Here is a 27,883-nt window from a genome sequence, read left to right as displayed (position 1 = left end):
CATTTTAAAAGTTTTTGAGGATTGTTTTGGCAATCTGACATCTTGGAATATATGGCATTTTTTGATTTCTTTCTTTCATTTATCCTGTAACCAAACACTTAATTTCCATCATTGGTTTTACAGAATCCAGCTCAGTAACAACACAAAGGCGACGTGTCTTACTTGTGAGCTGCACCCAGAAAGGTGTCAGTACTATTCTGTATCATTCAGTAAAGAAGCCAAGTACTACCAGCTGAGATGTTCGGGTAAGTCGGAACTGGCTACAGGGAGGCAGGGCAGCAGTGACTACCCACAATGTCTAGCTGCAGGAGCTCCCTCCATCCCCCGGCCTGTGAGCTTCCACTCCCCTCCACTCCCCTTCCACTCCCCAGCTGACGGCCCCTCCTCTCTCTGGAAAACCTTCTTACCACCCTCCTGGCTCAGCGTCTCCATCCCTAAAGTCTCTCTTTCTGTGTCCAGTTTAGGAAACATTCTTTCTGTCCTGCTCAGTTCTCTCCTTTTGAGTCCGAGGAGTTCTTGAAATCATAGAAGTCCTCTTCTCATCATTCATGTCTGAGTGGAGAGTTAATCACCTTTCTTTCCCCTTCTAACCAAGAGGCTTCTTCAGACCGAAAACAATCACACCCCAGAGCTCATGTATAACAGAGGCACTTCATCCTTATATATACACGTATAGTGTATTTTTTTAAATTATCATTTTGCGCACCTGCTCTTTTCATTGAGAAATGTGGATGGTGCCTGTTACCCGGCTTGCTCACTGCTCTGTTTTCCGTTTCTATTGTTATTATTGTTTTCTTTATTATAAATGAAAAAGCCTGAACAAGGAGAGCCAATAGAACTTCCACAGGTCACACAGCTACTAAACGCAGAATACGAACACAGGCCTCTGCCTCCCGAGCCCTCCATTAAGCACTGGACTGAATTACTTCTCAAAGTGACAGAAGGAATTTGGGTATTCTGAACAGAACTCTTTCTCACCAAAATGTGGTCTCCAAACCAGTTATCTGAATCTTTCTTTACTGGCATATTTTATTTACTCATATTTTTCTTAATGCTCTTTACTATGGCTGTTTTCAGTCACCATTTCTTGGGCAGGTGTTTTATAATAAGCACTGTGCTAAAAGTTTTATATCCATGATTTTGTCTGACCCTTGAGAAAACTCTAAAATGTACGTAATATTATCTTCATTTCATATGAGGAGGTTGAAGCATAGATATGTTGTCCTAAGTCAAACAGCGGGTAAGCCAGAATTCAAACCCAGGTCTGAATAATGCCTTCACTGTGGTTCCAATCAGGTAAAAATTAGTATTATCCAAATGTATGAAATTAGATAGCTCAGAAAATAGCTTTTCTATACATTACCTTCTACTCTGCAGCTACCACAGTTGGGATAAATAGTGAAGATATGGAAGGGTGAGAAAAACACTTTTGCACGCCAGGAGGGAATCGCTGAGCCAAGTCAGGCACTCTGCAGATGTGCCGCCAGGCTCTAGGCCTTCGCGGTGAGGGGCAGCCGGAGGGAAATGCGCCCCTCCCCTAGGTGAGGCTGGCTCCAGAGCCCCACCCTGGGGGTGGCAGGCCCTGAGGGCTGGTGTGACCCTCCCCCGATTGTGGATTTAAAGCAGGGAAGCTTAGCAGCTTTCCTGGGGCCCCATGGCTGAGTGCACAAATGAGGAAACTAGGCACAGAAATGATAACGTGACCAAGGCACCAGCAGGTCCAGAAGTTCATTTCTTCATTCTCCTGAGCCCTGTACCTTTCTGGTAACATTTCTCATGCTCACACTCAAATTGCACTTATTTCAAGGAAGGAAAAGCAGCTAACATTTGATGAGCCCTTTATCCATTATGATATTTATTCTATCAAAGTTAAATAGCAATAAATGCTATTTTTGAAACATATGCTGTCTTCCTTTTTGTTAAAGAGTACTTCACTAACATGTATTTTTCCTGACTGTGTTAACAGGCCCTGGTCTCCCCCTGTACACTCTGCACAGCGGCAGCAATGATACAGGTATTTTCTTGTATTTCACCATTCATCTTTTTTTAGGAAAGTGTGTGTAAAGAGAACCCAAGTCTTCTTCCGGTAGTGAGATTTTCTTTGGTTTTAGAGTGTCTTAACAAGGACATTGAACACAAGGTTTATAGCCTGAAGCATGTATAGTCCCATCAGTGAATTGCCCGCTTGTTTGTTGTCGCTTTGCATGATCCAGCTTCTTTACATTGTAATCAATTTCCACTATCTCGAATATTGTTTAGAACTGAGAGTTCTGGAAGACAATTCAGCTTTGAAAAAAATGCTGGAGGATGTCCAGATGCCAAAAAAAGAACTGAACTTTATTACTTTGAATGGAACAAGTAAGTTAAATTTCTTTTGGAACAGAACTTTTCATGAAAACACCAATAAAAATAAAACTAAATATAATAACTTGATCTGAAAATATGCATTTCAGAGTGTATATAAATCTGATTTAAGGTTATTTTCTATGAAATGTTTTGTCACAAGAACTACTAGTTTTATATTCTTTTGTGTTAAAATATACCATCATTTATCTCAACTGTAACTCTGTTTTACTATTGTCTTAATTGTGTCTTTAACTTAACAATATCCTAATGTACTTTACCTTAACCCAAAGAGATCAAAAATATCTAAGATGATTGTATAACAAAAATTAAGGCTAGCTATAAAATGTTGATACTTCAGGCTCAGGAGATAAATCTTGAATTTTTCTTCACCCTTGTGCCTCAAGAGTTAGCCTAGTCTCTGGCCTGGTTGCTTGATTATGGATTATATTCAGGGACCACTAAGAAAAATAGGTTTCGTTGAGTAGAAAATCTTGTAATTTGTTCATTTTTATTTGCTTGCTTGTTTTTTTTTTTTTTTCTTTTTAAGGGCTGACAACTTATAAAGGAGCAAGAAACCCATCAGGATTTATTTCAGATTTATTTTTTTAATATAGGATAATGATAGAAAAGACTCAACTCTTCTAATTTTAAATGGCAGGAAAAGCATTGCAAAGTGTGGGTACTTCTGAAGAACGGCCTAGAACAGTGTTATTCAAACTGAGTATGCATTGTGTGTCCCCAGCTCCCCCCGCCCCCCAAACCTTGTTAGCAAGCACATTCTGGTCAGGTGGGCCTGGGATTCTGAGTTTGTAAGAAATTCCCAAGTACTGCCAGGGCAGCTGCCCCTTGATTCAGGCTTAACTGGCAGGGTTTAGAGTTCTGGAGAGCTCACTGGACTGCCAGGTGCAGAAGGCACTGAACCCTAAAATGTGACCTTCTCTTTCTGTTGGTAAACAGTGGGGAGCTCTAAAGGTTTTACGGTCACGGTCACGGAAACCAGAAGATTGGACAGAAAATGTGATAGAGAGGGAAGGAGGGAGCTGCCAGAAGGGGAGGGTCCAGATGGAAGGTGATTATACCTTTCAAACTCCAGCAAAGGAAGGCCCTGGGAAGTCTGCCAGGAGGGGGCAAAGGGAGATGGGATTAGGGATTAGAAACAATCCCCCACAGAACAGGCTGCATATCTTCAAAAAGGTGGAACTAAAACACTTCCCATCAACTAGTGCTGATTCAGACAAAAGACAGATCAAAAGATGGTTTTGGCATATTCATTAAAAGCATTATGATCAACTGATAATTTGAAATGTAATAGAGACTAAAATTTTTGTTCTTTTAGCACATTTAACAAAAGGCATAAAACAATTAGTAAAATACAAATTGAAAACACTCCATATAAAGATTGGACTCCTACATCTTTCTTTTTTCATCAACTAAAACAATTGTAACAGAAAACAGAAACAAAGGTAAACACAAAGGAGAAGTGGCTCTAGAGAGAGGGAAAATTTTCCGAACAGGTCAAATGTATTGAAGCTGGAGGCGATCTTCTTAAAATATGGAACAGCTATCACTTTTTTCTCTTTTACATTTATTAGTCAAGCTCATTATCCTAAATTTGGGAGCAAAGGAAACCGATTCATTATTTAGGGATAAATTTTATTAAACTGATGGCAAATCAAGCACAGAGAATTAAACAGATCTGTGAAAGGTCACATAAAACGTACACAGCAGTTTTTCCACGGAACCCTGACTTCATGCTGTGGAACACACAGCTGGAAATGGGAACTCCACTTGGGGTCTGAGATGGCAATAAGAATTACTAAAATGTCATTAAAATAGAGTTGGGCCCAACTAAATATCCTAAACATCTTCAAGGAAATTCAAGAAGAGGAAGGCATTTTGCAGGCAAACTCAGAACATAAGCCATAAACAAACTAGATAAATAGATCAGATACCAGAGAATAGAATCATAAAAACAAAACATTAGCAATTCTAAAATGCACCTTTATCTTACAAGGCACTGATGTACTTAATAGATACATTGAAACAACTCATATTGTTTAATCTGAACTAGTATTTTAAAATACTAGTTCAACCTGAAAGAGAATGGTTTTATTTCTTTAAAACGTGCTGAATGCAAGTGGTTCATTTTCTTTTTCTATTTAAATTTAAAAAATTGTTAAACTCTAGATATGATTTATCACTAACAGATAAGAAACCAAAATCATGTGCTAATCATTGTTCTTAATTCACTAATTAATCTTTCTGTTTATTTAGAATTTTGGTATCAGATGATCTTGCCTCCTAATTTTGATAAATCCAAGAAATATCCTCTACTAATAGATGTGTAAGTATTCAAGAAGAGGGAACTAAAAATTTAGAAGTTAACTGTCATTCTCTTTTTTTTTTTGGCCCAATGTAGCTTACTGAAAAATGAAGCAAAACACGTCCTTTCTCTCTCCCCGGATCATTGTGCTGCAGTTTTACTATTTCCTCCACCTATTTTGCAGTCACAGACCCAAACGTGCACTTTTTACCTTTTTTCTAATGGAGAAGAGAGACCCTCTTCTTTCATCATAAGAGCATATGGATTTTGTTTTGTTTCCCTGAACTCCAAGGCAGTTCCAAAGGAATTCTCAAGTCCCCATTTTTATCCTTTCACTGTGGAGATTTTAATGAGCAAGATGGGTGTGAATAGCCTCTATAGTTTCCTCACCCCCAAACGCGGCCAAAACATTTTCCATGATTGCCTTTGTTTCCATAGGACATCAGGTTTCTTTTTCTTTAGTTCCTGAAATATCACTGCCTGGTATTTTGCATTCCTCTTTTTGGTGAAGAGAACCTATGTGATACAGGAAAGGATTCATTATAATCCAAACTTCTTCAAATCTTAAAGTTCTGAAATCACCAGTTTTTGAGCAGTGACAGTGAACTCATGCAATCTCTCAATATGGCAGCTTTGCAAAATAATCTTTGATGATTATTAGGAATACATTTAACTTTAATCCTAAAATTGCTTTAATCCTAAGATTGCGCTGACTTCACCCACGATGCCACAATTCCACTCTTCCTGTTTTAGGGTGACTCATTTCCCTCATTAAAAACAAAGCGGTGTATTGGGTGCCTGCTGCCTGCCAGCTAATTTGCCCAGTTTTGTTCACACTGCAAATGCACGTGGTAAATTCTATTGGGTCCATTATCTTGAAGAGAAAACTGAAGCTCAAGCTCAGGAACTTTACTTTTCTGATGTTACTAGCAAAAAAAAAAAAAAAAAAAAGAAGAAGAAGAAGAAGAAGGAAGGGTACACATATTAGCATTAGACTCAACCTTGTTCCATTGTATTTACAGTTTCATGTAAACGAAACATAAAAGCTCAAGGACGGCGATATTTTAAACTTCCAAATGTGCTATTTGATTTTCATTAAGCCTAGTTTTGACTGTAGTCACACTAACTCGCTTTAGACTTTAGCCTCAAGTCTAAAAAAGGAGCCTTTAGAAAAGAGTGGTATTTTATCTTCTTTAACTACCCAGTGAGTAATGATTGGGCATCTCCATTAAGAAAGTTAAAAAAAAAATTTTAAAGGTAAATTTAGTGTCCATTTCTTTTCAATGATCTTACTCTTCACATCTTTAGATATCTAAATCCTTGTTTTCTATTTTTAAAAACAATGTTGTTTAATGCTAGGATGTGTTAGGTAACTTGATACATAACTGCTACTAAGGGAAGCTGTTATTTTACCAAATTTAATATCATTGAAAGAACCAAGGCATTTTATGTTTAAAAATGTTAAAAAATGCGGATGTGCCCAAGAAATGCATGACTGTGTCCTTTTTAAAGCTAGAATGTTGTAATATTTATTTTATAATTAAAGTAATACGATAATTTGTGTAAAATTAAAGTTCTTTTGACTGCCATCTCTAAGGTGAGGGAGGAAAATGTTAGTGAAGGCATGGAGCAGGACGTGGCTAAACCTATAGAAGGACAGTGAACAGCTGGGAAGGAGAAGTGGGCCGGGGAGAGGAGAGAGTGATTGGAGAGGATCTTGGTCTAGGAGTCTATAGATGGTGCAAAGGTGGCATATTTAAATGAAAAGCAATGAGCGAGTGATGGGGGCTTCTCTTGATTAACAAAGGGAAACGAGAAGGCTTGAGAGAGATTTTGCGTACAGTTGTGTGTGGGGTAGGTTGTAGCTTGTGAAGACTGCAGATACAAGGGAGTTAAACTTGTTCGGAAATAGAAGGCCGAACAACATACCTAATTTCCAACACAGTCTATTTCTCTTTGAAGTTTTAAAGAACCACGGCCATTCACACTTTGGTCCGTTCCACAGTGATTTGGGGAGCAGCAGTGTGCAATGTGGTGTTGCATAGTGGAGGAACTGCGATGCATATCATATAGCAGTCAACGTCCTTAAGGAAGTTCCAACCTGGGAAATACACTTGTGCTCTAGGAACGCTTGTAAGCTGATACGGAACAGTATTTCCAAAGCTGCTTGTTGTCGTCTTTGTTATTTTTTCATAACATAACTCCCCTCCCCCAACTATTAGAGAATTTATTTCTTTGATTTCCAAACTATATATGACTTAGACAATGTTAGCCAAAGAAGTCTGTTTGATAACAATCTTCAAAAATGAAACCTATTGACATCTTTGAAGGAAGCACACAGCCATTGTAGTCATGGTGCCAAGTTTTAGAGTGCGTACTGTGGACACCTCAGTGGCTGGCACAGTTTCGGGCTCATGATTAGAAAAGATGCACACGACTTGCCCACAGCGAATGGACATGCAAGTACTCCTTATTCAATTCAGGAAAACCACACGGGCTAAAAACAAATTTCCCACAGGTATGCAGGCCCGTGTAGTCAAAAAGCAGATGCCACCTTCACACTCAACTGGGCTACTTACCTTGCAAGCACAGAAAACATTATAGTAGCCAGCTTCGATGGCAGAGGAAGTGGTTACCAAGGAGATAAGATCATGCACGCAATCAACAGAAGACTGGGAACACTTGAAGTTGAAGATCAAATTGAAGCAGCCAGGTGAGTGACTAAGAGATAAATTCAAAGCTCATCTGATTACCCCTCCCCACGATTTATATTTTAAATTCATAAAGTGTAAGGAATTTAAAGTGACCTGGCATGAATTTGTAACTTTTCATCCTTGGAGTGGATTTTTGTGAAGATAACCATGTTTAGATTAAAATGTATGTCATTACAGGTTTATGTAAAGTTAAAAAAAAAGATTATTTCCTAAATCCCTGTCTGTGTGTGACTGTAGAAAGGAAATTGACTTCCATGCTACTGCCTTAGAGGAACAGAGACTCAAAATTCACCAAACACATGGACACATTGAGGGGTAAATGTGCGCTTGGGTATACATCTAATTAAGCAAGCGAACCATCCCTGCAGCCAGGGACAAGTAGAGAGTTCAGTGTTCATTCACTCTGGAGGACGGCGAAGGCTATGAAGCCCTAGAAATGACTTGCCCAGCTGGCTGGATAAGGGCTACCTTACGTCGACTACGGGAAAAATTGTGGAGCACAGCCCTCATTATTCACAATTAGAAAGGCTTCGTAAAGTATGAATCGCATTTACTTCTCATGCTCTCTGGCTGTGGGACTATAGAGAAATGTAATCTGACTTAGATGGTTACTCCTTCATGTGCATGAAACATGGAAAATGTTCCACCTGCATTGTCATTAAAGCTGCACAGCAAACCTGGGAGGCGGATGTTGGTATTCCATATTTCATGTAAAGAAATGGATGTTCTTAAATTAGGTAATTTGCTAAAATCAGTCAGGATTTGAATCCAGGTCTGACTCCAACTCTTGCATTCAATTGTATTCAACTGCTAAGTGGGAAATGTAATCTTTGAGTTTCTATCCAAGTTCATGGATGTCTGCAGAAGCATACATAATAAGTAGGTGATTTAAAATAATTGTGAAATCATAAACCAGGAAATGCAGAAAAATCATGAGTGATTAAATGGGTGGGGGAAGAGGCCTTTAAGCAAAGCAACAACTGAAGAAATGTCAATTTATTGAGCATCCCTGAGTCTCTTACACAAACGTTAAGAATTAAGTATTTTCACCCTGACTGGTGTAGCTAAGTGGGTTGAGCGCAGGCTGCAAAACAAAGGGTTGCTGGTTCAATTCCCAGCCAGGCCGCAAGCCTGGGTTGCAGGCCAGGTCCCCAGTGGGGCCACATGAGAAGCAACCGTACATTGATGTTTCTCTCCCCTTCTTACTCCCTCCCTTCCCTTCTCTCTAAAAATAAATAAATAAAACATTAAAAAAAAAGAATTATTTTCCTTAAAACCAAAAAATGGAGATTATATTTAAAAAAGGACAGATTTGTTCAAAAGTGAAGCTATATGGCTCTGGCCAGGTGGCTTACTTGGTTGGCACGTCATCTGTGCACCAAAAGGTTGTAGGTTCAGTTCCCAGTGGATCACGGTTTGATTCTCGAGGCACCTAATCGATGTTACCTTCTCACATAGATGTTTCTCTCTCTTTTTCTCTCTCTCCCCATCTCCTTCTCTAAAATCAATAACTATATTCTCAGGTGAGGATTTAAAAAAAGAATGAAACTGTAATATTTTTTAAATAAATTTTTATTTATTCAGATTGGTCCTCTGTGTGAGAGGGCATAGTTTCCAGGGTCTCTCAATGCTGACCGACGCAAGCTCTAAAATTACAGAATTGAGTATCCATGACGTAAAACTCTAGTTTTAAAAAGTAATGAGCTGTAATGTGCCTATATAATGGAATCGTTTTTCAGCAACCAAAAAGAACTATACACAACCGCACAGATGAATCAATCTCACAGACAGACTGTTGAATGAAAGAAGCCAGACACAAAGGAGTGTATTCTACATGACCCAATTCACATAAAGTCAAAACCATGGCACAGATTTAGGTGACATTTCTATGGAATCCAATAAGAGGAAAACATTGCATTTTTTTCCTTTTGCAAGGGAGAAATGACCCAGAGACTTCTGGGTGACAGTAAGGCGGTGTGTCTTTGTTCAGGGACAGGTGACCTTTGTAAAGATGAATGAGCCCGCACACTCCTGACGTGGTGCACATTTTTGTACATACGTATACTAAGTTTTAAAGGTTTACATGAAGGAGATGATAAGTTGAAAAGTACATTAAATTCTTTAATAATATTGCCCAACTGATATTGTCTAACTCGGTGTAGCCTAAGACATACATCATCGATTGAAAACACAGATTCTCACAGCCACATGTAGGTCAACGCAAGGGTTTCCCATGTCCTTCAATACTACAAAGTTAAGTGTCCCAATTGCTAGATATTTTAAAAAGTAAATAAATTATCTTTTGATATAAGGCTAAGATTAATATTTTTCGCATAAAACATTTTTCTTCGTTCTTTACCTGGATTCCAATCCTGAACACAATTGTGTGGCAAAAAGACTTCTTAATCTATCAGGGAAAAGTCTGATTTATGGTGCCCAAGCTAACTAATCCACACCCGGCATTAGAAGGGATTTATTTGCAGGGGTGTCAAACTCATTTTCACTGGGGGCCACATCAGCCTTGTGGTTGCCTCCAAAGGCCGAATGTAATTTCAACTCCTTAACAGTTAAGGAGTAGTTACACTTATACAGTCCTAAAATTATTTTGGCCCTTTGAAGGCAACCACGAGGGTGATGTGGCCCCTGGTGAACATGGGTTTGACACCCCTGATTTAGAGAATGGTTTTTAGGTTCTCAGGTAGGGAGAGCTCAGATACATTTCTAAGCCCTACCCAGATGTTCTCCATGCTCCTATATTTCTCCATGGCAGAGACATCCTCTCTCAAACTGAAAAACATCTGGAGAGATTTAAATTCAATTATGTAAAGAAAAGTGCATCTGGGCTGCAAATTTTTGTATAAAGCTGTGAAAAAAAACTGCCAGGATTTGTTTTCTGTGAATCATACACCACATACACATACACACAAATTTTATGGACTCCAACAATAGTGATCTTATTCATCTCGTTCTGAAGTTAAAAATGATAGACATTTGTCTCAGGTGTTTATTTGATTGCTGGCAGTAATATATCTTAGTTTCTAATAGAATGAAGTAGAGAACAAATGTCACACTTGTGCATTTATCTTTGTGTCCTATATGCAATGTAATACTAATTCGTAGACTTCTGCCATGTATTTTAGACAATTTTCAAAAATGGGATTTGTGGACGACAAACGAATTGCAATCTGGGGCTGGGTGAGTATTTGCTTGGCTGATGGCCCTACACACGTTTCTTAGTGAATACAACCCAGGGCTGGGTAATAGTATACCTTTTGTGTGGAAATATTTTTAAGATGAAAATCCTGTCTATCATTTCAATCTAAGAAGGTCCAAATAAAATGTCTTAGATCTCTAGACAGCGAGTTCCTACTAGCCAAGCTTACACCTTTGTTTATTATGCTGTGGGAGGGAGGTGAGGAAGAAAAGAAAGAGGGAGAGAGGGAGGGAAGGAGAAAGGGCAGGAGGGAGGGAGGGGGACTTTTCTCATGAGTCAAAGTCAGTAAAGATTTACTGTTTATTATTTTTATTTTTTCTTTAATTGTACTACCCAGCAACTTTTCAATGCTTTTCCCCCTCACACCTACTAAGAAAAGGGACTAGGGCTCTGAAAATGTAGTCTTTAGATACTGCCCAATTAAGGCCAATTTAAGCCTCTTGTACCATGCTTTCTATCTCTAAAGAGGCACAGTATATAAAGATGTGAGAAATGTGGAAACTGCAACTCGCCTACCATATGTTCTTAATTCCTTTACCTCCGTAAAAATAACCGTTTCCATTCCTTAGTCATATGGAGGGTACGTAACCTCAATGGTCCTGGGAGCGGGAAGTGGCGTGTTCAAGTGTGGGATAGCCGTGGCGCCTGTGGCAGCCTGGGAGTTCTACGGTACGTAATTGCTATCGGGTACAAAGAGATACTGAGTGTTGACCTTGAGTTCAAGTGACAGAACCATTCCTTTTTAGGTTTCAGTGTTTTTACAGTGAATAAGCTCATTTATCTTACTCGTATTTTATGGACACCTTTAATAAAACAATCTCACTTACTCTGCTGTCGTGAAAGGCTGGATGGCATTATATGTTATCTACACATTTAGTTATCAACAAATCCTGTTTTCCAGATTCCTTACCGACAAGTCTCATACACAAATTCTGTTTTCCAAATTCCAAAACATCCCCAATCCTACATTTCTGCAGAGAAACCTTTCCTTATCTTTATTCTAACTTGAGTGTCGGGCTTAAAAGAAGCATGGAGCTTTTCCTCTTCTGCTATAGATCAAATACAAGTAGGGCTTTGGGCAGAAAGAGGAGAGTAGAGACAGGAATTCCTGGGAGGTTTCTTTTTCTCCATTGTCTCTAAGTGAAAGCCGCTGTAGACAATCATCTTCATTGTTGAGAAAATCTTATTCCATTAGGCAGCATACACGTGTAAGACTATAATTCCCAAGGGGGACGGAGTGAGTAGTGCAACAGTAGGTAAGAGAGAAGAGTCAGAGATGATAAGGAAATGACATTTTTTGGGTGCCTTTTCTAACCCCATCTCAAGTTCTTCATGTAGTGTAAGGATAGAATCATTGATAATGAATATGCTCATTAAATATTTTATGTCCTAACATATGGTAGCACCAATCTTGTGGGAAATGTTTTTTAAAAGCCTCTCCAAATCAGGAGAAGCCAATGTAAAAAAAAAATACATTGCTATCTTTCTTTTAAAAAAATTGAAGAACATAGGATTTGATCCTCATGGAATGGGTTTGTTTTCATATAACACTTCTCTGCCTGGTATTAATAATCATTCTACTTATCGGATGGTTTGTTTTTGGAGACCTCTGGTGGTTAATAAAATAATAGAGACAATCTTTTTGAGTTTAGGACCATTTAATGATAAGAAGAGAGCTTCATTAAATGTAGATGGACCGACCCATAGGAACTTTCTAGAATTCCTATATGTGTACATTTGAACAACTTTACATAAAAGATCAGAGAAAAGGAACACATAAATGGTATTTCAAGGCATATTTCTAAAAGTTTAAACTGCATTATTCATTTTTAAAATATAATTTTAAAAATCTCACACCTTCTTACACTTATAAATGTGGTTAGCATAGGGACAAAGGGTTATTATGTTCTAGGACAAGAAAAATTAAAGTCTGTCGTAGCTTAAGGAAAAATTTATTTTGTCTTGAAAGGAAATTCCCCTCCCCCTGTCAAATGTGCCTCCTAAGTTATTCATATTTAAATATCAAAATATATAAGCATTTTATGAAGATCTTATAAAGCATCCTTTAAACTACTACATTTTCTATTTTAGTGTCATCTAGGTATGTGAAATCACATATAGTTTATATTCATTGTTATCAAACTGATAAAATGTTGCTCTTACCAATTTTGGAGGAAGATATTTAGACTTCCATAGAAATGGCATGTAAAAAGAAGACATGTGGAACAATTAACTCTCACTATTAATATAATTTTTAATCTACAATGCCAGTCATACAAAAGGGTAAGAGTGTTGCTTAAGGTTGTGATTTTGATGCTATATTCATTTTAAAGAATGAATGAGATCAGTATTAAAATACCGGTACCATTACAGTGAAATTCAAGCCATCAGCTTATGTAGCACAATGGCAACATATATTTTTAAATTTCTTTATTTACTGTAATCCAGTCATTTAAAGGGGCATCTTTCAAGCCAGCTATTTCAGATTTTTTAAGTTATATTGGAATTCAGCCACAGTAAATTTTCTCCCTGATATTTTAGGATATATATATGTGAATATTACATATATAATATATATGATAGATATGATATAATATATATAATTTAATTTTTAAAACAGAGCAAAAACACATTTAATAACCCAAAATAACCAAACCAATAATGCATATGTTTTTCTATCATTTCTGTAGATTAAACTGCTTATATTCATTTCAACAGACAGATATTAATGTAATCTGTTTTATAATCCTCAACTACTACTACATAAAAATTGATGCATCTCCACAAAATGAAAGAAAATTAGTGTTTAACTTGCATTATGATGAAGTAGCTGAGCTGATATGGGTTATACAGCAAATAAATGATAACTGAATTCTTTTTGTCATAGAGAATTTCAACCTGCCAAAACAAAATGATTTAATTAAGCAACTAGTAATTGAACATTATTAGAGATTTCCAAAGTGTAATAGAATATTCTAAATTAGGGCTTACAATGTGTCAGAACTAAGGCATTCAAAGCTACTGTGGCTTGAAGTGACTTCCTAATTAAGATTCTTTGAGAAGATCAGGTGAAAATGTAAAGATTCCTGACCTCCTAGTACCTCACGTGTGACTCCCCTGAAGGTGGATTGTTGATGGGGTTTTATTGGTGGAGATCATCCAGTGTGACCTCTCTCTGCCTCATCACGAGGGCTGCATGGGTATGGGCCAGGACGGAGTGTGGAAAGGCAGGGTTCTGAGCAGGTGCCTGGCTGCATTAGCAAGCCAGACAAAAATGATCGGGAGGAGATACTTTGGAGGGTCATGCTGTAGACCTATGCAAAGGTAAGGCATGCCAAAGCACACAAACTAAACTCAAGGAAAGGAAGAAAAGTTTTTATTCTATGAATTAACTTTTTTTTCTTTTCTCCATGGAAGACTCAGTATACACAGAACGGTACATGGGTTTCCCAACTCCAAATGACAACCTTGACCACTACAAGGTAAGAAATGAGGAACCAGATCCATTTAATAACCTATGTGTAAGTGGTTTAAGAACATTTTAAATTGTATCTATCCTATAAAATATATATATTTTTATTTCCAACAAAATTCTTGTTGAAAAAAAATAACACAGGTGGTTTAAAGATACTCCAGTAGCGTCTCCTACTATATTCTGCATAATTACAGTCTTTATCGTATGCTATATAGGTCACAATATGCATTCACTTGGAAATACAAAGCAACACCAGATAATTACTTTAATTATAAAAATTTCAGTTTAGAAAACATGTCAAATTCAGCATATTTTTTAGAGCCCAGAAGACTCTAAACCTTTAGCTATCTATTACAATTTTTATGGTATTTCATAATTAAGATGTATGTACAAGCCTACAATTTTCTTATTTGTAGTCAAATATGTACAGTATTTTTCACACAAGAGTTCAGTAATGCAAGTGAGGAGAAGGTGCAGTTGGGTGATACCCTGAAAAGTCCCTGAACCCTAATTACTCAAGTGCATCCAACAGGCTGGTTGCCTGATGGGAGACTCAGTGGGCAGGTTGCTCTGCAGATGGGCTCTAGCATTTGAAATATGATCTGGGTGCCACTGTCACTGGCAGCCCCATGTGCTAGTGTGGATGCTGCCGCAAAGCCAGAGCCACATTGGTGTGGATGGAAGTGTGAGGCTAAGTAGTAGGGACCCTTCTAGCAGTTTGGCCCATCCAGAAGGTTCCTGATTCTGTCGTGTTAGTCAAAAGCCCTGAAACTTCGGATGACAAGGCAAATCATCTGATGTTTATGTTCTCCAAAGGAAATTCAAATCTCTTCCCAGGACAGTTAATTAAAAAGAAAGAGAGAAAAAAACAAGAATAATTTAAGAGAAAAATTTGTGCCACAATTCTCAAGATATGGGCTTCATATTGACACATTTTTCTGGGCATTATTTGTATATTTTTGAAGATCTTTTTTTACTATGGATTCTAAAGCCGTTTGACCAAAACAATAAAATTCAAAATTTCTAGTTTTGCAACGTAAGTAAAGACAGCGTACTTCTACCTCTTTCAGTTTTATTTAATGAGGCTGGTGGGGGTAGGGACGGGGAGGGATGTACGGGTTTGTTCTTGTGTGTTTTTCAGTCAAGAAGGAAAAGTAACAACTTGTAAAGTGAGATGCACAAATCGTCTTCCACTACAAAGCAGCCCTGTAATCGGGCTGTCCCCATTTTGGCTAGTTGTCCCACATGATACTTTGGACTCAATTCTTCCAGCTCTTTCTCTTCCACAGCCAATATCTGCTTCAGACACCCTTTTCTTTCTTCATAGCCTCATTGTTCCTGTCACATGACTACCTCTCCTTTTACAACGAGAACCCAATTGCTCTCCCCTTAGCTTTGGTTCTACACTCTATACCCCACGGAGCTATGAGATTAACCCCCACCCAGGGCACTTTAGTGGGCCTTCCCTGTGCACTCAACTTTCACCAGGTGTTCAGCGCCCTTCTACAATGTCCCAGTTTACCTGGACTGTTTGGTGTTCTCTGAGTATTTGGGGGCTTTTCCTTTTTGTGGCTTTGTCGTCTTTTCCCTCAGCTTGGAATGACATTTCCTTTCCACGATCTACTAGGAGATGGTACTGGTCTCCCGGAGGAGTGGCATCCCCTTTGGAATGCGTGACATTTTCCTCAGATATCTCTAATCCTCCATTTATCTCTCTTGGACTCCCATTTTCCCACTGCAGTATTATTAGCTATTCAAGGCTTTACTCAAAATTATATTCTTTTGATTACTCAGTATGAAGTATAAACCTTAAAACTCTTCAAGGTTTAATTTTAAAACTCTTAGAAGGGAAACACTGTTATAAAAATGTGTCTCCACCACTTCTCTGATTTTGCAGATGGAATTTTCTTGTCAATGACCTGAGGAGGATGCTTATATTTGAAAACCGTCCCTCTTACAGGGCACCAGACTTGTCGAGTAGCCAAAGGGTCTTTTTAGATACTCCAGTGTACCAAAAACGAACTCCCAAAACATTGATGGTGTGCTGCCCAGAATCCTAACCCTGACTCCAGAAGGTGGTGGATAATGAGTCAAGAATTCACTTAAAACTCCCACGTTAAAAAGTCTTTGACCCTAGAAGCCCATGGTCAAATCCAAACTCTGACATCAAAGGAAGCCTACCTCCCCAGGTGAACAACCGCCAACACGGTGTTTCCTCTTAAATCAGCCCTCCTCTTATAGGATAATAACTTTTAATCTGCCATTGCATCCTTCTTTTTCAGACCTTCGCATAAGCTCCTCATCTCACAACAGTGCCCTTCTTCCTCAACCTACCCCCACTGCGATGGCCATTTTCATCTCCCCGCTTAGGTGTTCCACTGGGTGAGGTAGTCATGTAAACAGAAGTCACTTCCTACTGCCAATGGCAACACACGCACACTGGGTGCACCGAGTTACTCTTTTGATTCACTGCACAGATGGCACCCGAGGACTGTTTAATCCTTCCACCGCCAGGAGTCGGGTTTTCTTGGCACAAAATTCATGGCTGGCAATGGACACATTAAAACTGCCAGTACCAGGGAGCTAAAGGTTCCCAATGTGTTACTCAGAAGAATTATTTGGGTGGGCAATAGTTAAGGTGGGCAGGAGAAAGTGAGGCAAATGCATTCACAGAATTCTTTCCACCCTAATATATTACTTCCCCTGAATGTGGAGAACTGAATCTAAGTGCCTATATTTGGTGCACAGCAGGCTTTAGAATAAAGCTGCCCTCCTTTGTTTTTTAAATGAGTCTGTGCTTTTGTCTCTGGCAGGAATATATTCAAAAATTCTATTTTCCTCCAGGGCCCCAGCTGCCCCTCTGGACCCCATCTTTTTTTTACTTCTTTTTCCCAGGTGGTTTATGTTCGTATTCTCTCTCTCTCTCTCTCTCTCTCCACCCCCCACTTCCTCCTTCCCTCCATCCTCCCATCCCCTTTGAAAACACACAAAAAAGATAATTTCGTAGAGGCTTTCACTGCCCTGTGCATTTCCTGGGTCAGAAGGACATATTTTGAAAATGATTCCCACTTACTCTGACCGGTTGACTCTCTTCAGCACGTCCGGGATAGAAAGGCCCCAAGTGGTTGCAAGAAGCAAAGCCCTAAATTTTGTTCACCTTTTCAGTTAATGAATCATCAGTGCAGTAGCCAGCATTAGAGCCTTTGGAAGAGAATATAATTTTTATAAAACTCAAATGAGAAAAAGAATTCATTCTTGGGTCATTGATGACCCATATTTGGGAGAGTTTAGAGAAATCCACATCACCAAGAGAAGCACATTTCGTGAAATAAAAGTTCTATTTACCATTTAGGAAAGGGACTTGGTAGAACCATTTGTAGATTCCAGTGGTACAGCCAGGGAGGCCATGGAGCGCTGTGCTGCTCCGGAACTGCTGGAAGCCCGTCTGTGCCGCTTTCACAAAGGCGTGCACCTCGGAGGCTACACCCAGCCAGAGACAGTGCCCCTTCCCACCCTTATAAAACTGCCGTAAGATTAGGGGGCCCTGGAACTAAGGCTTGGGCCCAATGCAGTGACAAAACAGTGACTCCATAAGACTCTTTTCGTAGATAATCACCACCGCTGCTAAGTGGCAAGGCAGGAGCACATTTAAAAGGCACCAGAAACTCAAAGAAGAAGGAAAATGGTCATCTCCTTAAAACTCCATAGAGATAGTCCCAGAAGCTCTAAGTTGGCAGCCAAAATGTAAGGGGGACGAACACAGCTAATAGGCAGTGTTGCTCTGTCTGTACTCGCACATTTTTCTGCAGAGTCTCAGTCCACAGCAGATGAACACGGTGACAGACTTGAGCAAAAGAGTCAGCCAGGGAGACACGCCTCCCCTCCAGTAGCAGTAAAAAGCAATTAGCGACTGTGGCCAAACCTTGGGGAGTGGGTTCCTGACGAAATTGCTGCCTAGTTTCTCGTATAGTCAGTCACAGGTCTTCCAGTCAAATCTATAAAAAGTATCCACATGTGGATGACTTTCATTTGCCTGTTTAAGGCCCTTGGGGTTTTAACCGTTCAGACATTACCTTGTTGATGAGAAAAAAGGTGCCCACAAAATTTTTAGAGATAAATAAAACAGAGTAGGTAATGAAGCATGAACTTAAATAAGACTAAGTGCCTAATATGTGTGAAAAAGAGTAGTGATTTCCCAACTGTGACTGTAGAATCCCAGGAATTCTGCACCTTCCGAGCATGAAGGGAGGGGAGGGGAAGTGGACAAGAAGTTGGGGTTTCGCCTTTCCACCACTCCTCTCAACCAGGGGCATCCAATTTCATTTATTTCCTTTATTTATTAAATGCTTGCTTTCGTGACCCAACACTATTCTAAGCTCTTTACATGAACTGGTGGGTTCGATTCTCCCTCAAATTCTCTGAGATAAGTGCTTCAAGTATCTCGATTTTACTGACACAGAAACTGAGGCACAAAAATGTTATATAACAGATAGACACTGAGAAGTAGGAAAGGGAGAGGGCATTCATCTGAGGCCAATCTAGAAAGATTCAGGAAGATGGAGAGGACGAACATCGATGCTCTCCCCAGGCCGCAAACAGGGGCGAGGCCGCGTGGCGTGGTAGACATGTGAGTAGCAGCAGGGCTGGTTTTCTGGGGATCTGTGAAGCAGGTCCGATGAACTGAGGGGTAACACCAAAGAAGGGTTGTGGGAAGAGCAGGCCAAATGGGGGCCAATAAGGCAGGACATAAGACTGGGGGGAGCATGAATTTATAAAAATGCACTGGAGGAGAAGGTAAGATTGGGGGCATGCGGAATGAGACCCAAGCCTTGAGCCTTGTTGTCGGGAGAAGAGGGCAGCCTGGAACACACAGAAGGGACTGATTTAACTTGTAGAGGAGATTTATTTTGCATTTTGCTCAAAATTTGATAGGCTTTTGGCAAGTGTATGAAACAGTCATAGATTTGGCAGTCTTCTGCTAGCAGATTTGAAATGTTCAATCCTTAAGAACTGCTGCATCGTTAGGTTATGCAAAACAGGGTGCAATTTTGTAAATATGCCATCTTGTACTGATTTGACATTTGTTCTATTATCCCAGAATATGCCAAAGGGAGAGAGACCTTCAGATTTAAGCCAAACCTTAACTTGTTTGTTGAGTGCTGATAAAATGTTGACTGCTGTGTGATCTTTAAAGAAGCCAGTGCTGCTCGCTGAGGCCTGAGGCAGAGCCCCCTGTCGGGCTGATGGGAGTTCTTTCCTTGGCATCTCGTGGGGACAGTTGTTTGATAGATGTAAACAAGTAAAACATCTGATGTAGTGGGTTGAATTAATTTCTCTTAAATATTTTCTATGGCCTCTGTTTTCTGTGGCATTAATGGTGCTTCCCCAAATAGCATCATTTAATATTATTTACAAAGGCTTTGGTTTCAAGTGGGAGGATGCATAGAGGAGTCGGTACGCCAAATAATGTGTCACTGAAGTACTGGGCTGTCCTTTAGACCATGGCTGTTTACTCTTTCTACAAGGTCCTGGAAATGGTGATGTGTTGTCTGGCTCCGACGTGAATGGGCTTTGGGATTAGCCCTGCACTCAAAATCTAGTGCCAGCACCTACTAGCGGTATGAGCTTGGGAAGGCTAAGTAAGCTCTCTGAACCTCAGTTTCCTCATCTGAGCAATGGGGATAATCAGCCTACCCCACAGGGTTACAGCAAGGATTAAGTGAGATACCTGTGCCTGCTGTGAAGTAAGCTTTCAAACCATGGCAGCCGCCCCCACTGTTCTCAGGAAGCAAGTTGTCCTGATGGTTCTCAGATGGCACAAAGGGTAACTTAGAAACCGTTAGACCTTCTCTCTCTCACAGTACTTCCCCGCTCTTATCAGCTCTCTCTCTTATTTCAAAAACACAAAGATTTATTTGTTGGAAGGTAACTGAGGAACCAGCACGATCCAACGAAGAGCTACAGATGGTTCTTCTTGGGGCTTGAAGGAAAAGCTCCTTGCAGAGATGCTGTGGAGTCGGCACTGCCACTGGACCAATCCTTCCCACTTTGCTTTGCCAGGCTGTTGCTGGCAGCGGGGCTCTCCGGAAGTTTTTAGCCTCAGGAGGGTGCCAACTGCACCACCATTGCATCTTTGCCCATTTATCACTCTTAGCTTCCTTTTTAGTAGTTGGTGATAGACTATTCGGCTTCTAACTTAGTCATCCATTTCCTTTTTTATTTTTGTTTCCATCAACAGGCAAGTGGGGATCATCCTATTTGGGTGGGTTAAAATAGCACAATTAAATTGTTTCTAACTGTTAATCATGCATTTCTTTCATGCATTTCTTTCCCTGGCTTTGGTGTGGGCTTTCACAGGTTAAAGTGCACCATACAGTGGACCATCAAGAGTTGTTTTTGAGAAACCAGAATGCTCAGTCTGCTAGGAAATGAGGCAAGGTGACACAGCTGCATCATTTCGGGGGGAAGAACGTTCTCAGCAGCCTGAGAGCCTTAAAGCGGCGTATGCCTCGGGCTGCCTGTCTCCCTCCTCGCACAGAGAGGTCCCTCTTGAGGATTCTTCCAGCGAGCAGGGGGATGTGGGCTTTGGCAACGGGCATGCTTATCTTGCAGTTGCAGGGGAAGCTTTTGTTTTATTTTTCCTTTGCTGCATTAAAGTATTTGTCTTTCTTTCTTTGTAGTGTAATATTGTTAATGTAAAACAATTTGCATCATGACACTTTTATCACAGTTTTCGTCTTTTTCTCAGTATGTTGCATTTCTCACCATGTCTAGTTCATCACAGCTACAGTGTGTACATCACAACATTTATCTTAGGCTCAGGGTTTTACTTGTTTATAAAAATTGTCTTCTTTCAGCCTGTATTCACTCCATTTAAGAAAAAAAAAAAAGGCAGCCAGAAACTGTTTTGGTCCAAACTCCAGTAGTTATCACATTCCTCGCTAACGGTCCTGTGTATTTATATGTCTCCTAACCACTTCTCTGTGTTTCGGTGCCGTCTCAGCTGTATGGCTCAGGGAGGTTGTAGGAGCAGCTTTTGCTGTTCAAGTTGCCAAGCAAGGAAGGACTGTGAGGCTTTTGGAGGTGGGGTGAGGGGACACCAGTGTATTTTTGAGTGAGGTCTTAGTGTTAGCTGTTTTCTGCGAGCAAAGAGCTCTATGCAATGTGGGGAGAAACCAGGTGGAGGACACAGCAGTGCCATCAGCACAGGCTGAGACGGGCTGGCAGAAAGGGTCAGGCAGAGGGCTCTCTAGGGCACCAGGGTCTGGGCTCAGATTATTAATGTTCACTGTTGGGGTTCAAGCCCCAGCCTCTCCCGTCTCTGGCTGAGAACCCTACACTGTCCTTCAGGGAGGTTGACTCTGACCCTTTTCCTCTCTGAAGGACAGAAGACTGCTCAGGCTTCCATTGCTGCTTTAGGCTCTGCCTCATGGGCACAGTCAGAAACCATGCCTCATAAATCTCGCAGGGCTTGCAGATCAAGATCTCTCCCAATTAATTCAGGCTGGGCGCAGGAGCCAAAGGGTACCAATTGTATCTGTGTACTCCAAATTCCAGGAGAATTAATTAACCATTTATTTCCTGCTGCTCCGTTGCTGGAAGACCAGATCACACGCAGTGTAGGAAGTAGAAAGGGCTCTGCTGTCACTTTGTGTCCAGCCCTGTCGCTTCCCACAGATGAAGCAGGTGCAAGTTACATGCTTCTGAATCTCGTCATTTTCACATAGAAAGCAAGATCTCACAGGAATGTTGTGAGGATTAAATACAGCAGTGCTTGTATAAATTTATGATACTTAGCACGGTAACTGACAAAGTAAACAATAAATGTTAGCTACTATTACTAATGGCCTGGTGTATGTGTTGAGAGTGGGCAAAACATATCTCAGTACATTTCCGAATAAGAATATTTTATTCCACTTACCCCATCTGTTCCCATTTGCCTCTGCAAAATCAGACAAGATATAGTGAATAGCACAATATAGGTGCTTAAATTTCTTTCATTTATTCATTTGATTAATATTTAACACTATTAGATGCTAAGGAAAGAGTGATGAACAACAGAGACAAATCTTTTTTCTCATGGATCTTACTGTTTAGTGGGGTATTCTCAAGTAAATACTGGTGGACTCGATGAAAAAACGAATGAATGGATGGAAGAATGAATGAGGTAATGTTGGGGTGGATGGGTGGATGGATGATGGATGGATGGACGGACTCATATATGGATGGATTTATCTGGGACTTCTCACCAGATAACACTTCTTTAAAATGAAGTTAAATAAAAGTGTTACTTTTCACAAGTCCTAGGTGCTGATTCCTAGGGTCAGAAATGGGTCAGAAATGCAATGTGGTCAGGACAAGTGGGAACCAGCCTGGCCAGGAGCGGGAGGGCATCTGTTCTAAGCTTTTCAGGACAACGTGACTTTGGGAGCAACAGTCCCTAAAACACGTTGGTGACCTCTGTCCTGAAAGTTGTAGACAGAAGGTCTTTCTCCAGGAACGCTGTGCCACAGCATTCTCACATCAGCATCAGCGATTTAACCTAAACAGGGGTGGGGGGCCACGTCTCTCAACTCCGATTTCTGTAAGGGAGTAAGAGGAGTTGTTCTCATTCCCATTTTACAGAAAACAAGGCTCAGAGCCCTGCCTGTCTCCCAGTGCACAGCTCACTGACAGAGAACTTGAACAAGCACTCTGACCTTAGCCCTGTCCAGCCAGCTTCCTGCCACACAACCAGGGTTCCCATCAAAAATATTAAGCTGGTGCTGGTGTTCATTACATAGATATCTGTAAAATGCACACCTTGGCTGCGGTTCACCAAGATGCTGTGGGACTGGCTGGCTGAGGTTAACCCTGCAGTGAGGGCTCCTGCTCTTGCCTCCCAAAGAGGCAGACTCCAGCTCATGCCTTCCCAAAGGCACTAACATGTCTCTGTGGCATTTCTACCTTCATCCCAACTTCGTAGACATCCCCGAATGAAGATCAGATGACCAGTTCCATGCTTTCAAAGGCTTTTTTATCCCAGACCCCACCCTCATTCCGGGAGTCCTACCTGAGGCCACAGAGCGGTCTTCAAAAAGCAGACCGCCCAATATTTGCCCCTATTTCCCTGGCTGATTTGGGAACAACATGATCCAATTGCAGCGTATCCCCCAATACAGAATGAAGCAGACAACAACCCACTGATTTCCCAAGGCCGTTCTTGATCTTTTTCACCCATTTCCCCTCCCATATGTTACATTTGCCTAGATTTTAAACATCTGCTCCCAAAGAGGTATACTTCTCATTCAGAGCCTAGCAATGTGGATCAAAGTTCATGTGACATATTGCAGAGTATGTTTAGTTGCAAATGCTATGTACAGGCTCTTTGAAATGTAGCATGTATGGCACCATGTGACACATCGTTGCCATGGCAATACACTTTTTGGCTGAACTACAGCATAAGCCCATGGAACATACATTGCTAATATGAGACTCTGCCCTGTGCTAATGCACAGGACACAGCCAATCTAGGATCTGGAACTCAAGGGGTTTTGCATGCAGCCTGGGCGGCAGGTACCCTCTTCCTACATGTGCGAGGGAGATGTGGCATCTTCCCTCTCCAGCCCTGTCTCCCAGGCACTGGGCACGCTGTGCATTCTGCCACGCATGCAGACAGCATTTGCTTGAATATCGGTTTGCTATATTTTGTATCAAAGGGGGCCCCAGCTGAAAACATTTTATTTTGTAAACTGAAGTGAAAAATCAGTTTATGGCAGATCTTTTTTTGAATAATGACATTCTTTTTTCCCAATTCCAGAATTCAACAGTCATGAGCAGAGCTGAAAATTTTAAACAAGTTGAGTACCTCCTTATTCATGGAACAGCAGATGGTGAGTTTCAGTTAATTAGACTTTTTAGTATCACAGACAGGTTTGCAATTTCACTACTGACAAAACAAAAGCATGAGGGGCAAGACTGTTACATCTACTTCAATAAAACAGTGTTGCTTTCCACAACTCACTTGTCTTGGGCTAAATGGGATGCTGAGTCCTGGAACTTCAAACAGCCCCTTTCTTTTTGTGCCTTTCCCACCCTTCCATTATCGGAAAACTGGAGCTGCTATTAGTGACTTTATGTTTCCTTTCTCTCCCTGCAGATAACGTTCATTTTCAGCAGTCAGCACAGATCTCCAAAGCCTTGGTGGACGCTGGAGTGGATTTCCAGGCAATGGTAATAGCAAAACTTTGCGCAGGGGGAAGGGACTTACTTGCTGATGGGTTCTGGTTTCTCCTCTTTGGGATGCTGTGCCCCACAGAGGTCTCAGGAGACAGGACAGGATTAAAAGGGGCTTTATGCTTCCAATGAGAAGTTGGAGAAGTGATATCCCTGAGCCATAGGCAGAGTAATGTTGAATGATGTTAGAGAGTTAGGAGCTGAGAAGCACAATATTGCAAATCCCGTGCGTGTCAAACACTGCTCTCCTACTCATGTGGTGGTGCAGTCAACCTATTTCGATTCCAAAGTAATCACTTACTCAGTAAATGTGTGACAGAGTAACTCTGATGTGAAGCCAGCATGAAATAGCCCAATTCAAATATGAAAATCCATTTCTGTCTAGTATGTATTACTGGCCATTCTAACAACAGTGGGATATTAATAATCAGCACACTTCGGGTTTTGCAAAAGCCATGTTATCTTTTGTTGACCAGCCACAGGCAATTAACAATTAGACTGTTTTATAAAGCTGGAAATGACTAAAGCAGCTGTTGCCTACACAGAAGGAGGTTTCTGGGTATTAAGTGGAATTCATTTTCTGCACTAGACATTTTCTGATTAAGAGGAAAAACTACATACACACATACATATGTGTGTCTATGTGTATATGTAGGTGTGTTGCACTGACTGTTTTTGTGTAAGGTGCTGTCTTGTCTGTATTAGCTAGCACAGCCTGCTTTTTCTCACTCTCTTCACACACACACAGCTCTGCGCTCAGTTCAAACGGCGCCCAGTCACTTAACACCCCAAACACCTGCTAGACGTCCGTAGGGTCAGATTCATAGAATAGGTTGTGGTTTATTTTTTCACTATTCAAAGAAAAGACATACTTTAATTAAGCAATTTTTTAAGAGTTAATTTATGCCTCCACAATATATGTTTGCCTGGCCATGACATTCCAGTCACTAAATGCCGTAGGAGTCAATACAGTTTTGCCTCAGGGCATCAACTCCTTCTACACGAATGGCACACACAGAGATCAAAAGAAACTCCTGGTGAAAAATCTCCAGTGTTTGAAAATAATACATTTGACTTTTGACTTCACTTATGGTAAACATTTATATGGAATACTAAAATAGATTTTTCTAGCTCCTTACTGACATATATTAGGAAAATGCCTTTTAAAAACTTATTTATTGATTTTAGAAGGGAGGGAGAGACAGGGGAAAAAAACATCAATTTATTGTTCTACTTACTTATGCATTCGCTGGCTCATCCCTCTATGTGCCCTGACAGGGGACCTAACCTGCAACTGTGGCGTGCTGGGCCAGTGCTCCAACCACCTGAGCCCCCTGGCCAGGGCCAGAACTAACTTATTTATTTATTTACTTATTTATTTATAGATTTTATTTACGTATTTTTAGAGAGGGGGAAGGGAGGGAGAAAAGGAGGGAGAGAAACATCAATGTGAGAGAAAAACATCATTGGTTGCCTCTCATATGTGACCCAACCAGGGACTGAACCCACAACCCAAGCATATGCCCTGACCTGGAATTGAATTAGTGAACTTTTGCTTTGAGAGATGACACCCAGCCACCTAAGCCACACCAGTCAGGGCCAAAACTCATTTCTTTTAATACAGTTTATCTTACTACAGTGAAAGAGAAATTCGACTTGATGATACTTAATTCAAACTAGTGAGCTTAATGGGATAAGCATCCCTCCTGTGCTTGACATGGTTTTAAGTGTCCTTTGATTCAAATTTGAAAATGGATTTGGATACTTTAATTAGAATATACATACCCTCAAAGCACTGTACAGGAAAGCCAACTTCACAGTGAGTTCTCTCAACACCTTCTTCTGTAGGGCAGAACAATATGCCCTAGAAAAGCTCTGGGGGGCATTAGACACCCTCTTGGGTCATGTTTCAGTTCATACACGGATTCAAGAGTTAAAACATCCTGTTTTATTCCATGCATGCTGATTTGAATTGATTGGGGGGGAAAGGCAACTGATTTTCTAATTCTGACCTTTTTCTTTTTCTCTCCAGTGGTACACTGACGAAGACCATGGAATTGCTACCAACGCCGCACACCAGCACATATACACCCACATGACTCACTTCATAAAACAGTGCTTCTCTTTACCTTAGCACCTCTACTAGAACAGCATGCCATTCAAAGTTTACTAAAAGCCACTTTGTTCTCATTACCTTGAAACCACACTGTCAAGATGATCTTTAAAAAAGAACTCAAATCAAGAAATTTAATGTTAACTTTGTTCCCAAATTTCGAACCTAGAACCCTAAGTGGGGCCTACTGTCTTTCCAACAGATTTTGGCCTTACAAAAATTTGAATTACTCAGTCTGGTTTTGTGTATTGTTTAAAATCATTTCTACATCAGTTGCTGAAACTATGAATTGTTTTTTGGGGGAGCTTTGCATAGGCTTCCTGGCAGCATTTTATTTTTTCCTTATGGACTCGTCCAAATCTTGTTCTCTTCCTTGAAGAAATAGCTAGGTGTAGGCAGTGGTATCACTGAAGTGGGGGTAAGCGAAGGCTGGTAGGGAGGGAAGCCTGCAGGGCTGGGAACCCAGGACCAAGCATGCTGACCTGACCGGGCTGCTGTCGGCTCCTCTCAGACATGGGCTGTTCACAGCCAGAATGGCAGTTTTCTGAGAAAGACTATTCAAACTGTCTCAGGAAGTCATATATGCAAAGCACTGACTTCTGAGTAAAACCACAGCAACTGAACAGACAAAGAAATGAGAGGGAAACTGCCATCAATGCAGGCCCCCCAGGTGCCGGTAATGGCTGTAGGTGCTACAAAAACACAGCAGGGGTGATGGCAAAGCATTTTAATCATACTTTAAAAAACGCTGATATTTCCTCCTAAAAGAGGCAGCTTGGAGATAGGATGTGAACACCAGCTTGCCCTGTTAAAAGATGAAAATATTTGTATCATAAATCCTAACTTAAAGGAGTCCTTGCATCCATTTTCTTATTTCTTTGAGCATCTTAAAATAATATTTTTATGCCCTGGCTGGTGTGGTTTAGTGGACTGAGTGCTGGCCTGGAAGCCAAAGAGCTGCCAGTTCAATTCCCAGCCAAGGCACATGCCTGGGTTGTGAGCCAGGTCCCCAGTAGGGGGCAAGCGAGAGGCAACCGCACATTGATGTTTCCCTCTCTTTCTCCCTCCCCCTTTCTAAAAATAAATAAAGAAAATCTGTTTAAAAAAAGAATATTTTTACTTCCTTGGACTTGTTTTTAAAAATTAAAAATAAACTATAAAGTTCTGTATAACTATTCGTATTCTACATACTGTAGAATTGCTCCTGGTCATTTAATAAATGAGCCTTCATTTTTTCAGAGGTAATGCATTTTGTGTCTTGAATCAGACATAAGTCACTTTGGCATATGGACATATTTGTCCAGAAAGGCTCTTTTATTTTGCTTGTTATCCCAAAAAGCCTTGTAAACATGATGAGTTCAGTTCTTATCAAAAGTAGATACATAAAAATGTGTTGAATTAAGCAGTTCATAGGAATTTTATCCAATTCATATATAATTTCTGTTACCGTATGTTTATCTATATGTATACATTTTGAAAAAAA

General features: G+C 40.4%; 1 protein-coding gene across 1 annotated transcript in view; it reads left to right on the top strand.

Annotated features, from left to right (window-relative positions):
- Window positions 1-27,640, top strand: part of DPP4 (dipeptidyl peptidase 4) — an 81,836-nt gene extending 54,196 nt beyond the window's left edge. The window contains exons 16-26 of the mRNA XM_024579835.4: window positions 124-245; window positions 1,967-2,014; window positions 2,260-2,358; window positions 4,621-4,690; window positions 7,188-7,382; window positions 10,524-10,578; window positions 11,167-11,266; window positions 14,015-14,079; window positions 23,872-23,944; window positions 24,211-24,284; window positions 26,320-27,640. Of these exons, the coding sequence (XP_024435603.1) occupies window positions 124-245; window positions 1,967-2,014; window positions 2,260-2,358; window positions 4,621-4,690; window positions 7,188-7,382; window positions 10,524-10,578; window positions 11,167-11,266; window positions 14,015-14,079; window positions 23,872-23,944; window positions 24,211-24,284; window positions 26,320-26,421 (1,003 nt within the window). The 3' untranslated portion in view covers window positions 26,422-27,640. The remainder of the gene's footprint in view (window positions 1-123; window positions 246-1,966; window positions 2,015-2,259; window positions 2,359-4,620; window positions 4,691-7,187; window positions 7,383-10,523; window positions 10,579-11,166; window positions 11,267-14,014; window positions 14,080-23,871; window positions 23,945-24,210; window positions 24,285-26,319) is intronic.
- The last annotated feature ends 243 nt before the right edge of the window (window positions 27,641-27,883 follow it).

The sequence above is a fragment of the Desmodus rotundus genome, chromosome 2 (assembly GCF_022682495.2).
Source record: "Desmodus rotundus isolate HL8 chromosome 2, HLdesRot8A.1, whole genome shotgun sequence".
NCBI lineage: Eukaryota > Metazoa > Chordata > Mammalia > Chiroptera > Phyllostomidae > Desmodus > Desmodus rotundus.
The sequence above is the reverse complement of the archived record's forward strand: the minus strand, read 5'-3'. Positions and strand labels throughout refer to the sequence as shown.